At 37.3% G+C, this 14,233-nt stretch overlaps 1 protein-coding gene across 5 annotated transcripts in view; it reads right to left on the bottom strand.

Moving 5' to 3' along the window:
- mctp1a (multiple C2 domains, transmembrane 1a) overlaps positions 1 to 14,233 on the bottom strand; it is a 150,775-nt gene that overhangs the window by 123,212 nt on the left and 13,330 nt on the right. Inside the window, exon 1 of one of the 5 annotated variants that reach the window (XM_035949709.2) lies at positions 8,633 to 8,778. The exons of the other annotated variants lie outside the window; for them this stretch is intronic. Coding sequence (XP_035805602.1) covers positions 8,633 to 8,653 — 21 coding nt within the window. The 5' untranslated portion in view covers positions 8,654 to 8,778. Of the gene's footprint in view, positions 1 to 8,632; positions 8,779 to 14,233 lie in introns of those variants that run through there. 5 annotated transcript variants of the gene reach the window in all.

Here is a 14,233-nt window from a genome sequence, read left to right as displayed (position 1 = left end):
CCTGCAGACAAGCGCACAAGAAAGACTGATTTATTTACTTTCTCACCATGCCTCATAGCAACCTTATGACATTTACTTTGGAAATCAAATCAATAATCAATTAAACAAATGTAAAGCAGTTACTGGGAGTAGGCTCTGCATACAATTACTGGGATCAGCTAATCTCTATCCCTGCAGGAGTTCACAGCTAGATGCTTGATACAGGTGGCACATTATGATGCTTTGCCCTTAACATGAGTGTTGTTTTTCTTCCTTCTTGTCAGATCCCTTTCTCATCTTCTGTTTTCTTTCCTTTTCCTTCTTCAAATTGTAACCTGTAATATCTCACCTCTGTTTTTTTTATCCATTTGGCATTTTATGTTTACTGACTCTTCACGGCATCGAAGTACTGGTTCCCATTTTTTGGCTTTTGGCCTGATACCGCCTGGGGCCTTCTGCATGTTCACCCACACACACATTGTCTACCAACACATCTTTGTCTTGGATGTTAGTGCAAATTAGGAATATTAGTTAAAAGTCCACATGCATTTGCAAGGTGATGTGTCAGTAGCTACCCTTCAGTGACTTAATGATACTTATACTGTAATTTTATTTTTTTTCAACAAGACTGACGTAGAAACTAATGTCAATGTATCATGACCAATATCAAGAGACAAATAATCGATACAAATTATGATTATTAATTTATCATGCTAAAAGTCACTCATTTTTTGGTTATAGCCTCTTAAATGTTTCTTTGCTCACCACACTAAGCATTAAGACATTATAATGGGCTTTTTTACCAATGCAGACTAAACAATAAACTATTACTTTAAAATGATAAATCACAGATTAATTGTTAATTCCATAATTTGTTGGTTAGACTTTAAAGAAGAACTGAAGAACGTAAAAGAAGACATAGAACATGCATGACAGAATCATCCAACTGTCATTTGAAGAAAAAAAGGTTTTGAGATTTATATATGTGCAATGTGTTTGTGAAAGCTGTGAGCACAGCAGTGATGTTAAAAACAGAGCCACTGGAATCAACAAGAGACAAACACACTCAGAGCAAGATGATTAAAAAAAATTCAAAAACATTTCAAAACACAAATAATAAACCAGGTGGCTTAAATTCAAAACATGCAAATGAAGTTAGCAAAACAGGGACAAAGGGACATGGTTCAGAAAAAAATGAAATCTAAGGGAGAAAAGAGGAAAATGAAACCAAAAAGAAACAGAGAGACAGAGATGAGAGGTTTAAGTCAGGAAGGATAAAGGGATGCGGTGACATACAAAGGGCACAGTCTAGCTAGCTGAGCAGCCCCACTGGCTGCCAACAGAGGAGGCTAACACAACATTGGGAGGCAGGCCAGACACAGTACACCCCCTCCTGGGAGAATCCCCCCAGATCTATGGATGGATTTATCGTCTCTGTTTACTTCTGTCTCTGTCCATGTCTTTGCCTTTGCCTGTCTTTCTCCCTCCTCCTCTATCACTCCTTGACATTGCTCGATTGATCAGTTGCTGCTTGTACGACTGCCGCCCTCCTGACTATGTCGATTGGATGCCCAACCCTCTGCCTCCCCTTTCTCCTTTGAGCTTTCAGTAACCTTGGGCAGCTTCTGTTTCAGTCAGCATGCCAGTTTGCATTAAACATCTCAAAGCTAATATAAAGACAAACTTCAAGTAATCAGTCAACCAAATTAGAGGACACACAAAGAGGAAAACTCTGACCTTTAGATAAGTGGTTGAATTGAACTTGCAATCCTCACTCTGGATCACTTCAGGTCATTACAGGTCATACATGCAACATGTGTAATTATACAGCACTGTGCAAAGGTTTTAGATATGAAGGCTTTCAAAAACAATGCAATGACTAGTTTATAATTCACTGAACAATCAATCAGTTGAAGTTATACAAAGTTCAGTAAAGTGCTTAAAACAATGTTGACACCCTTAAAACAAGGGTGGTAATCTCTTTGCTGATGCATACAGCAATAGCTCCACTTGGTACAACTGAGCCCAAATGCTCATATCTGTGCCAAATTCAGCTTTTTCATGAATTTTTGGACCAGCTTTCATTTAGCAAAAAAAAGGAGAATCATTTATCCCAAAAACAACATCCCCACAACTAAGCAAGGTGGTGAGAATGCAATGCTTTTGGTATGTTTTTCAGCTGATGGTGGCCAGTAATTAGCATATTGAAAAATGACAACTACATTAAGATTCTGGAGAAAAAATATTAGACAGTCTGCAGAAAGACTTGGACAGCAGTGAATCTTCCAACAGGACAGTTATTCAAAAATTCACCAAAGTTGTTAACAAACAGCTATAGGAATGTCAACATTTAGTCCAGGCCTGAATCCTATCAAGAGTGGAGAGAACTGAAGACCAGAGTAGGGGCAAGGCAGACTTTCAATCTCAACGACATGGAGATCACCATAAAAGATGGGTGGTCCAAAATCATGGTGGAGACATTCAAAAACCTTGTAAACAATTCTAGGAATTGTTTGACTGCTGTGGTGGCAAATAAATCTTTGCCATTGAAACCATAGTGAGAGTCTAAATAATTGCGGGAATGACGTTTAAAAAACTAAATCTGGCATAATTCTGTACATTTGTCCACATTTTTTAAAGTCCTTCACAGGTAGGTTGCTCCAAGCATCTTGGAAGGTTTGACAGGGCTGTGAATTTAGCCTGTACTAGCTGTGTCTGTCTCTTCACATAATCTCAGACTGATTCATGATAAGATCAGAAATCTGTTGGAATAGGGGATGAATTTGCAGTCCAGGACCATTTGTAGAGGACAGCTTGTTCTTCTTGTCAAATGTGTTGTGCATACACAATAAAAAAATCTTGTTAGAACTTCCACTTTGGCAAAATCCACATCTTATTAGAATAAAACTTTTTCTCTACCCAGTCAGGTTACTTCTTGTAACACGCATCTTGTTGTTTTTCACGTGATTTACTTGGACATTTTTTCAGCATCAGTGTATCTTCAATGTTTAATAGGCTCCATGTTATTCTATATTTTTAAATAGTCTGATTTAGCCAATAAACCTATCAGACAGAAACAGATATTGAAGCTAGCAGCTATACGGTTTATATATTTCAATGTCTGTCTTTGTCTTTTCCTCTGGGTCTGTCTATATCTTATAGATTTCTATTAACTGCATCCACTGGTCTTGGATAGCACTGTTGCATGCAGTACTACACCATCACATACACAACCACTAACAAAGCCTTGACCTTAGAGGCTGAAGGAGATGGAGCAATAAAGAGGCTTGGAATTACCTGGTATGAGAACTCTTTGGCAAAGCATGTGAACTCCCTTTCCAATTTCAGTGGGCACGCTTTGTTGTGATGTTTTTTCCTCTATGCTATCGTGCCTCAGTGTGTGTGTGTGTATGTGTGGAAGAGCAAACGCTTGTTTGACTGTTTATGTTTAACTCTGTTTATGCAGAGAGTCTTTGGGTGATGAAGGTGAACCTGAAGTTGAAACTGCATCTTTCCTGTTTGTTACAGGTCACTGTAACTGGAGCTAAGGTGCACGCAACAGAGGTCGTGACCTCATTAAAACAACTCTAATTCAGATTTTTAAATCGCATAAGCAGCTGTCTTGTGTGTGGTTGTGACTCCTAGAAGACAGAATTCATTATGCCAAAATATCATACAAAAAAGTGGGACTTAAAATTTAAATCAAGTCGTCCATTAGGGAACATGAAGTCAAACTGTGTCTCAATTAATTCTTTTTACTTGCTGGATTGTGATTCACACTCTGTTAGGTTAATATCTATGAAGTTACTGTAGATGCATCGTGACTGAGCTTTGCACATGAACTCAGCTCATCCAGTTAAGATTTGTACACTCTATACAGCCAAAACTGCAATATTCAACAAGGACAGAAGTTCAAATGCTTTTTCCTTATCTTCACTATCCATCTATCCACTATAAGGGTTACTGGTCTATTACTGGCACGCTTTCCTTAAACACGACGCAGAGCTGCCTCACAACCCCTTCACTGCAAACATAAAGCCACAACCACACTAAATCACTGAAAAAAAAGATTAGCTTTCTTTACCTTTTGATATATATTTTTTTAATATATCTTCAAGACATCAAATGGTAACAGTTTCACAAGAAAAAAGAATCCCCGATAGACAAAAGGAGAAACATTTTCTGTTTACCTCCAACAGGCATCTTTCTTTTGTGAACAAATAAACTGACACTGACCTACACATTATGAGTAACTGCTATCGATAAGCAGCAAACAAAGAGCCGTGCACAAACTAAAAATAGCCCATGTGAAGAGTATAGTAAGAACTCTTACATCCTCCTTATGTATGGAAAATGCAGATGAAAAATATGTCTTCAAATACTTTAAGGCTTGAATGGTAGTTTTTTTTTTTAAGTAAGGTCAGCAGTTAAATCATGTGGTGTGCTATTGAGGGCTTAATTCCCCACTTACCATTTAATGGGCAAAATGAACTCTCATCACACAAGGAGATTTGTGTCAGCAATATATTCCAAACTCTCTGGACAACAGAAGGCCCTGTGTGTAGAAAACGTCCTTTGAACTAAAGGATGAAGATAAATATCTTGGGAAACGGTGTGGAAAAACAGCTTTTGCGCTTCTAATGTATTAAAGAACCAATTTATCCATTTTAAGTTATGTCACAGAGTTCATAACAAGCACATAGCCCAAATGGTGCCAGGGACAGGGAAGCTATTAACAGATGATGTAGGAGTGTCCCTCTGTTCAAGACTTTTGTCACCGGGTGTCTTAAGTTTCAGTATCTGAGCTGATTGACAAGACCATAAAATGCACTCCAATTTTCCGGCTCCTCAGCGATGATTCACAGTGAGGGCTGAGTGATGGACAGCGCAAGTTACTGCGGGTATGTTTTACAGCTGCCAAAAATCTGTTAGTTCAAAGATGGCTGCCACCTCATGATCTCTACCAGGAAATGGCTGATATATTTTCATAATATAGTGTTATGTGGGCTGTCTTCTGTCGGAATTAATAAAGCAAAATCTTCCACTTTGGAAATTGCAGCAGTGCAAGTAAAGAGTAAAGCTCCTTGGGTCATGAACAGAGCAACAATACAGGCAAAACCTAGAAATAAACCTGATTGAGCAGTTTTTTGGAGATCCAGGGGTGGGTTCTCTAACAAAGGGTGTTTGAAGGATGCTGAGATGGGAAGGGAAGGGGGACAGGGATTCATGTTTATGGAAAATATGTTGATTGTTATCTGTCAAATCAAAACAATGTTCACAAGCAATACTAATATGCTGGTATAGAGATAATGGTTTACTTTCTAAATTAAGACAGATTAAACTATATTGGATGGTGGAGAGAGCAACGATAATTTGGTCATAATGCAATATGTAGAGACAGGTAAATTGGGTAAGCGCTTTCACATGTAGGTTGTACAAGTACAGGTCCATTTCAACTTCTGCATATAGGATTCACCAAAAAGACCAGAAAGAATTCTGGTTCACAGACTGAAAGCAAAATACAAGACTGTGTACATAAACTCACAACAAGAAAAATCAAATATGAGTCTCAAAGAAACATTGAATCAGAAAGTTTGGGGTTGTTCAGGTTCAACAGCACTGTGTACTACACTGGAATTCTGCAATATGATTATTCAGAAAAAAGTTCAAATATTTATGTGAAGAACCATAACGCTGCGATATGGGTAAAATATCCAGGGGACTTGTGTTTCTATACTGACTAAATTGATTCTCGTGCGAAGAAAAAATAACAAATAATATTACTTGTAGTCACTTGCTGTACAAATGTGGATGTTTGTAAGAAAAAAGCATAAACAAATAGCAATTACTAAAGCAAGTATCTTTGAGATTTAGAGTTTTTCATTTTCTTGATAGATTTTTTTATAAACTGCAATAAATGTAAATGATATAACACAGGAAAAAACAGAACAAACACATTCTTATCGGCGTAAATCTTTCATGTCCAGTTCAGGGTTTTGTAAGAGTTTTAGTTGAAAAGGTCTAGTGGATCTAATCAGTATTTTTTTTCACCAAGAAGACAACTGTGGCAGGCCTTGGTCGCAGGTTGTGGGTTGACTGTGTTCCCCGCTGTGATTGCTTCAGACACTGTAAAAACAAATAGTCGCACAGCTTCATCCATGTTTGCCTTGTATCATCCGGTCTGAGTCTAAAATATTCCCAAACAGGCTTGTCTTCTTTCTAATCTGGTGAACACAGCTGTTTTTTTGGTTTTTTTTACAGTATTAAAGATTCCAGCTTTTGGGATTTCTAAATGTATTTTTACTAAAATGATACAGCTCAAGCCTACACATTTGCAACAACAACTAAAATAAGCATAATCAAATAAATATATACCCAAAAATGCAGGACTCATCGCAACAGCTACTATAAAAGTTTCAGGAGAGGACAGGCTTTTCCTTGAACAACCCGAGATTGTTCCCCCACACAGTGCGTCATCACAACAGCCCACACTCCAGACCTGGAAAGAAGCCCACACTCCAGACCTGAGTGACTGTAGTAGCAAACCTTACAAGTTTCACCCGGTGATTCATCCTCTTTCATTATAACAGCACCCACATGCACACTCATAACGCCACATGGTTCTATGACTGTATAACTACCAAGAGCTCACTGGTCCCTCAAAACTCATCGTCAAGGATTCTTCAATAATTTAAAAAAAAAAAGAAAAAGGATAAACATGGGCTCTATTATGAAAACTGTCCTTGCAGTCTATTGTATTACAGATAGGACATTCTGTTCTGTCTCATTTCATCTAAAAGACATTTCACATCAGTCTCTGCAATGAGGTTACAGTACAGGACTGTCAAGTAATCAGGGGGGTCAGTAGGTTCTTCGCAAACAACTCTGGTGTATGAGTGAAATTAAACTTTCATATTTAGCTAGACAAGTAGGTACAGTTTCTACTAGAATTAAGACTGTATTCTGGTTAATATATTGGTTTGAAAATAACCATGAGCAGCAGGATAGATTTTAATATTAAAGGATATAAAAAGAAAAGCGGAGATGAACAGATGGCTGATGAAAAGTAACATTTCCTGTTTCCACATGGTCACTGACACTTCAGTGCTACTGTTAAGCTATAATATAAAACTAAAACTTTCTGCTTCTGTCTGTCTCTACAGACAGGAAATGGTCCCATTTCATTCACTGTCTGTCCTTGTATGTCTGGCATTGATAGATGTTTGCAAATCCACTTGACAGAAGACAGCAGCTACTGTAGCAGTATCTCTACACAATAAACAGTATTATCTGTTAAATAAATACGCAAACAGTTCCACTTGCATGACCTCTTGAAGGCCAACCTCCAACCATTTTGATGTATTTCTGATATGAAACAGTGGATGACTTTACACAAAAAGAAATAAGCCAAGCTGGACAAGGATGTGCTTTATTTATTGTTATGCATTGCTGTCATGTTATTAAAGGCCCCCTCCGGTGAAAAATCAAGCTTTTTTAGCTTGTTAACGTATCCGTATGGTGTTTTTCTAAAAATTAGAAGACAGCCAGGGTTTTACATATAACAAACCTAATGAATTAGTCCTGTCAAATAGTGGAGTGGAGGCTTTCTGTATCATTATTCTTCTTCAGAATTGGTTTCTAGTTTAAAACATATCCAATTTGCTCTTGTGTGATGTACAGTCAGTTTACTGTGTTTGAGAAGAGTCATAGGTAAGTTAGTGTGCTTTACTTTTCAGGGAGTTGTGGAGGGACAGGTGGGAAGTTCATCGATTAAGTCAATATAAAGGAAGCAATAGGGATTTCCATCTAAGCAATCTGAAAGCAGGAGGGGGTTATTTTAATGGAAAAATTTCCAAATATGCAATCTTGGTATAAAAACATTAGCTTTGGAGAGGGCATTCAAGGTAATGCTGATTACTAAAAAGTATTACATGTACAGATCTACAGGTGTGTAATTTGGAAGCATTTTCTGTCAAATGTGTTAACGGAATGAGTGCATGTGACTAAATGTCAAATTGTTAGTTGTAAATATTATTCAAGTCAATACGTTATTAGTCTAATTACGAAGTTAATACTATTACTAAGGACAATCTACATGCTGTAGCACAGTGGAAGATGTTGTCAGAACTACTCTCCATCATGGACAACGCCTCTCAGCCTCTACACAGTGTTCTAGTGAGCCAGAGGAACACATTCAGCAAGAAACTAATAATGACTCAATGCTCCACTGAACATAACAGGAGACTCTAACCCTTCCTGAGGCCATTCAGTTTGATATTTCATCTTTCTGCTGAGTTTTAATTTATTTTAGTTGAATAGAATTTAATTTTTATTATTATTATTATTATTATTATTATTATTATTATTATTATTTTTATTATTATTATTATTATTATTATTATTATTATTATTATTATTATTATTATTATTATTATTATTATTTAATTCTAGCCCTGAGCAACTGTTATAAAACAGTTTTCCTGTACGGATTAATACGTTTCTTCTGATTCTAATTCTGATTTAATATCTATTTACAGCATACACTTGCCACAAAAAAACAGTAAAAAGGAAATTCTAGAAAAGCACAATATAAGTAATTATTTAACTGGCTGTATAATACATCACAGCTACAGCACTGTGATATGAAACTCACCCGTGATTCGGTAGAGCTCATGGACGAAAGAAAGCGTGAAAAATCCGACGCCTCTCACAGCAGCACAGCACACACAGAAGTGAACGATGAAGGACTGAGGGTGAATAAGCAATCTGCATGTGCCTCTACTAACATGTGGGCAAGTGTGTTTGTGTCAACACTTGTCCCATCGTGTCCTGCATCTCAGCCAATGTGTCAACAGCAGATGTGCACACCAATGGGAAAGAGAATCTTGTCTAAGCTCACAGCTTTAGAGATCACCAGTGAGGGTGCATGACACTAATTTAAGACAGATGATTTAACAGCTAGCCAGGATGAACAGGAATACAACCTTCCTCACACTTCTCTGTCAGAATTTTACAAGTCATCAACACTTAGACTATAAACATCTCTGCTATTTGTCCTTGAAATGAAGAGTTTAAAAAAGAAAAAATAAAAATAAATAAATAGATACACATAAGGATCTGGAGAAAAGACATGCAGACAAGCGACAGGAAAAAAAAATCAAGCATGCAGAGATTGAATAAAAGTGACAGGCACTAAAGAATGAAATGAAATGTAAAGTAATGCTGTGCCATAACAAGCCTTTTTATAGTCACTATGGCCTGTGGTCATAATCATGACTTCGAAATAGCAGCCACCTGTTGGAGCTGGAGATTCCAGCACAGAACTGAGGCAAACACTGAGTGGGTAAGCTGGTCTCTAGTGGGAAATGGAAACAAGCCCGATTTACACACCCAGTCACAATTTGTAACAGGATCAGGGAAGCAGAGACAGAGGACCAAGCATTACAGGTATTCCTCACTATATAAAGACAAGAAGTGGCTTGTAGGGTCGACCAATCATCTGCCTGGCTCATTTTTAGCAATATTTATCATTACAAAATTAGTTTTCAAATTATCTGTATTCTTTTACCAATACCTGATGAAATGAAATCATTTTAAAAAGCATTACTTTAACTCTAATGCAACTGCCTCTCTCTATCATTAGTGACTTTGTTTTCTATGGCAATGTCACATCCTCAGCACTCTCGGATGGGTTGAACATTATTACTTTTGGCCTATTAAAGCTGAGGGATCAATCTTGCAAAGCTACTATTAAATTACACATAAATAAAACAGAAACAAAGGCATTTCAACACTGTATGTCAGAGTTGGTATTACTCTACATTAAAATTTTTACTGCAAATCTATATTGGTTCCAAGTACTGGTTATAAATCCCCTCGATTACAAATAATCCATATCACCTCTGAAAAAAAAAAAATCAGTCAACCCCTAGTAGCCTGCCCTAATGAAAACATCAGAGTTACATATTTTTGTTGATATTCATACAGAAACACAATTTGTATGATTCTAATTCATACAAGAGCTAAGTGAAGACAGTGTAAGACTGACAAAACCACTGAGTCTTATTTATTTATTTTTATTTTTTGGCTGTCCAATACAGCTCCAAGTGTGATGACATAACACTGCTCTACATGAGAAAAGAAATCCCCATATGATAAAGGAGCCACAAAATATTGAAAGTAAAGAATGGTTGTTACTTATAGATTGTTTGTTTAAGAAATATTCATTATTATTATGCACTAGAAAGTTGCAGGGCATTACAGTTCAGGAGAAGAGGTTGCCAAGCTCTGTGAATTTTAACACAAAACACAGTCAGCGTTGGAACAAAACCAAGAACAAAAAAGAAATTTAAAATGCTTATTGCCTGAGGTAACTCCATTTTCTTCAACATTTTCAAAGAAAAGATTAGTTTAATATTATCATTCAACAATTTAGTCGATGAAAAATAACACCCTGGCCTTCAAAAATGCTAGTACAGCCACTTGACAACAAAATGTTTATATAACTAATCTATTTCAACATCGATCACACTTTACTGTCTCATTAAAACACAGTTTGTGGGTGTCTGAATTTGTGGTTTACATTTCTAGTCATCATCTAAACAGGAAGAGGTTATTAAAATCAAGAGGCCAAGATCTTTTAATATGTGCTCTAATTTTCAAGAACAGAAAATAAAGCTGCACTTTGCTACACATGATGAAATTGTTATTTATTGTTCTTATGTAATATGTATATATATATACACATTATTTATTAATGCAGTGTCTGCTTATTTTTTTTAACTTTGGTCGCACAAATAACCTTTGCTCAAAACTTGCAGTTGTAATGTAAAATAGATGTATCTACTTAGAAAAAAAAAACAACAGCTGTTCCACCTGTGTTGGGATCAGTTGTGATATTTTGCAGTGACTATTGCATAAAGAAAAGGAAGACCTTATAGTGTTTGTTTCCCACACAGAACTTGGAGCAAGAAGAGCTAATGATGGCAAAGTCTAAGACAAAGAGACGCTTCAGTTTCCCTGCTATCAGGTACGGTCCTGACACATACTTTTGTTTTGTGACGCTTTCCTGTCTGCCTTTTTATTCTTATTTTATTACAAATCCTGCATGAAATACTAGTAATTATTGGTGGAATGTATATAAAGTTGAATGTTTTTATATTTTGTCTTTATTATTGATCAGGAGCAGACAGACGGCAGTAAATGACAGGAGGTTCTGTTTGATATGGATCAACAACATGGTGCATAAACAGGTGAAAATCACAGAGCTGCATTTAGAATTGCTTCTCATGAGCTGAGAGAGGAGATGAAAGCTGAGCTTCAGAACTTGAAAGAGCTAGTGATGGAACAAGCAAGAGCGAGATCCCTATTTTACAAGCTGGACATAAGGTGGGAAATGGCATACATTTGGCTAAGCAAAATGGAGGAAGAATACAAGGAGAACGCTGATGAGGACAAAAAAGATAAAGAAAAATCTCTGGGCCTAAAGATATTAGGCTTTAATTTTCCTGAATCACACTGTGAGACTAACGGTAACGTCACAGTGACTAAATAATTTGTTAGATGCTTATAGTGACAGTCACTTTAGTGATGGTTACATCAGTGATAATAAATCCAATGAGAACTCCAATGATGCTCACACCAGTTCACAAGCAGCTAAAAGCAGGAAAAAGAAAAACCAAACCCTTTTACTAGATGTTGCCCCTGTCTGTGACAAGAGCCAGTCGATGAAGGAATCAGACAAGGAGGAAAACACAAGAAATCCCTTTCATGCAAACCCCAGCTCAACCAAGGAAGTCAAAAGAGGAACAAAAAAGGAAGAGGCTTTGGTGATGGAGAGACAATGGAAGGAATGGATGGACAAGCAGGGATTTAGAGAAAACCGTAACAACATAAAACTAGTTGACCAAGAGAATCCTCAAAAACAGGGAGAGGCAGCACCTCCCGTGTCAGAGAGGAAAATTCAGCAAAACATGAAAACAATGGACAACTTGAAAGTGAAAACATATCTCTATGACTTAATTAATCCTCAAATCCTTTGTAGGTGGGAGAGATTTGAAGATGAGGACTGAATACACAGCTCACTAAAGCATTTTTCATTTGTCTTTTTGCCATCTTTTATAAAACACCGAAGAAGTTGAGTAATCATAATAATAAATACAGCTTTCACAGATTCATCTGCAGAACTGCAATGTGTCAGCAGCACTACAGGGTGCATCTGTGTTGGGTCGGCTGTAAAAAAAAAATTCAGCTCCTATTCATATCCTGCTCCTTTCTCATAAACAGTTGATACTCTACGTTCTTGTCTTATTCAAAAGAAAATCTTCAGTTGTGAGACAGAGTCTATAATTCACACAGTACAGTTCTCTTGCTAAAAATGTATGGCAGACATGCAGATCAAATGTTTCCAGACGTCTACGTAGACTTTCATCTACCAGTCAAAAAAATCTAATCACAAACCCATCTGAAAGCATCCCAGTTTCAAAATGTCAATCACTGAGTTAGACTCCTAGTGCTGAAGCATACAAAGAATGCTATTTAAGATTTCTGACTTTTAGGTTGAGTCAGTCGACAACACAAATATGTAAATCTTACTCTTTTAACAAGAAAATATCATTTAACAATCTTTAGTGAGACAACTGTGTGCAGTGGAACTGATGGAAACACTTTAATGTGAATTTTCACACTTATTAGAATCACTTAATATCACCTACGAAAAGATACTATGATTCATGTATGTATGATTCCAACTTTTTTCCCTTTCATTCAAGAGGCATTTTACAATGAAAATTTTATTACCATGGCACAGCATGTTAGACATTGTTAACAAACCCAAAACTTTCCTTCCCATGTCTCTATAGTGTATATCATGGCAAACGTGAGTGAGGAGCCAAAGAAAAATGAATGAATCAATAAATAAATAATAGGTGAGTGTCTTTTAGAGAGTGAAATTTAATAGTAGTTAATGTACAATTGCCTTTTAATCTCAGTAAGAGAGTGCAGAGTGCAAAAATGAGTGCAGAGTGTGAACAGTGGTCATGGTTTAATATAATGGGTCGCTAAGCATCACATGCATCCAGTCAGCCAAAAGCCTCACTTATCATACATTGCCAGTTTCCTCCCTTCCCTCCAGAGATGTACATCAGCTTTATACCAGTAGGTGGCACTAAGTCCCTTCTAAGCTCCAGCAAAGTGCAGAAGGAAGATAAGTAGTGCCAGTCAGTGATATTACCCCATCACTTCTCTCTCTGAAGTAAGACACACTCTGATTTGGCGCTCTCAGTTTCTCTACTAATGGGCTCAACTGACCCTCAGCTGATCCCCAGTGCACATATGGAGACAGCATCCAGGAAGAGCAGCACACAAACATCAGAGACATGTTTCTGTCTATTTTTGCGGCCTTTTGTTTTCTCTGTTGTGGATTACTCCTTGCTGATCATGTGTCGAAATTATGCAGTCCGAGCACTGAATAAAAGCATACCACCAGAGGGATACCAGCTTCACAGGGAGACCTGCTGAAACAACCTTTTTAAACTGATCATAAGCCTTCATGATCTGAAATGCAATTTTGAGCAAAGATTAAATGCAACTTGACAACAAGAAAAGCACTTAGAGAGTGCAGTACTCCGCCAAGGCTGCTCAGTTTTGTAACCATTCCAGCAGCACAGGAAGTGTTTATCTAAGAAGCGGTTTCTTGACATGACGGAGACGCTGCCGAAAAGTCCGAAAATTCACATAAAGATGAAAGAAAACGGTTCCACCCTGTTGCTGTCTGCCAAAGGATGTGTATAAACTTATAAGCACCTAGCTGCAATGGGGACAAACTCTAACGGTGTTTCCTGAAGAAAAGAGTGGAAGGCAGAAAGGTGAATTTGTTCAAAATAAGGCTGACGGCTGAACGTAAATAAAGGCTTTGTGAAACATCAGGACCTTCACCATTGTCTGGCAGGGGTTTGCTACATTGCGTGACCTAAATATGTAGCAGGTGGCAGGAATTGATGGGACTCAGAAACACCCCACAGTTTAATCACTTGTTCCTTGTATGATTTCCAACTGGTAAATCATACAAGGAATTTGTAGTAGGATCGCATCATGATCGTCAGCAGGTAACTGAAACAGTGTTCACGTCATGGTTACAGCGACGCTGTGCCGGCAGCTATGCCTAGTAATGGAAAATCCTTAACAAAGCCGTGGATCCAGACTATAAGCCGCATCACTGTGAAAATTTAATGAGGTGGTCCTTGTGTCATTTTTG

This window comes from Amphiprion ocellaris, chromosome 6 (assembly GCF_022539595.1).
Source record: "Amphiprion ocellaris isolate individual 3 ecotype Okinawa chromosome 6, ASM2253959v1, whole genome shotgun sequence".
Taxonomy (NCBI): domain Eukaryota; kingdom Metazoa; phylum Chordata; class Actinopteri; family Pomacentridae; genus Amphiprion; species Amphiprion ocellaris.
This window is presented reverse-complemented; position numbering and strand designations above follow the sequence as displayed.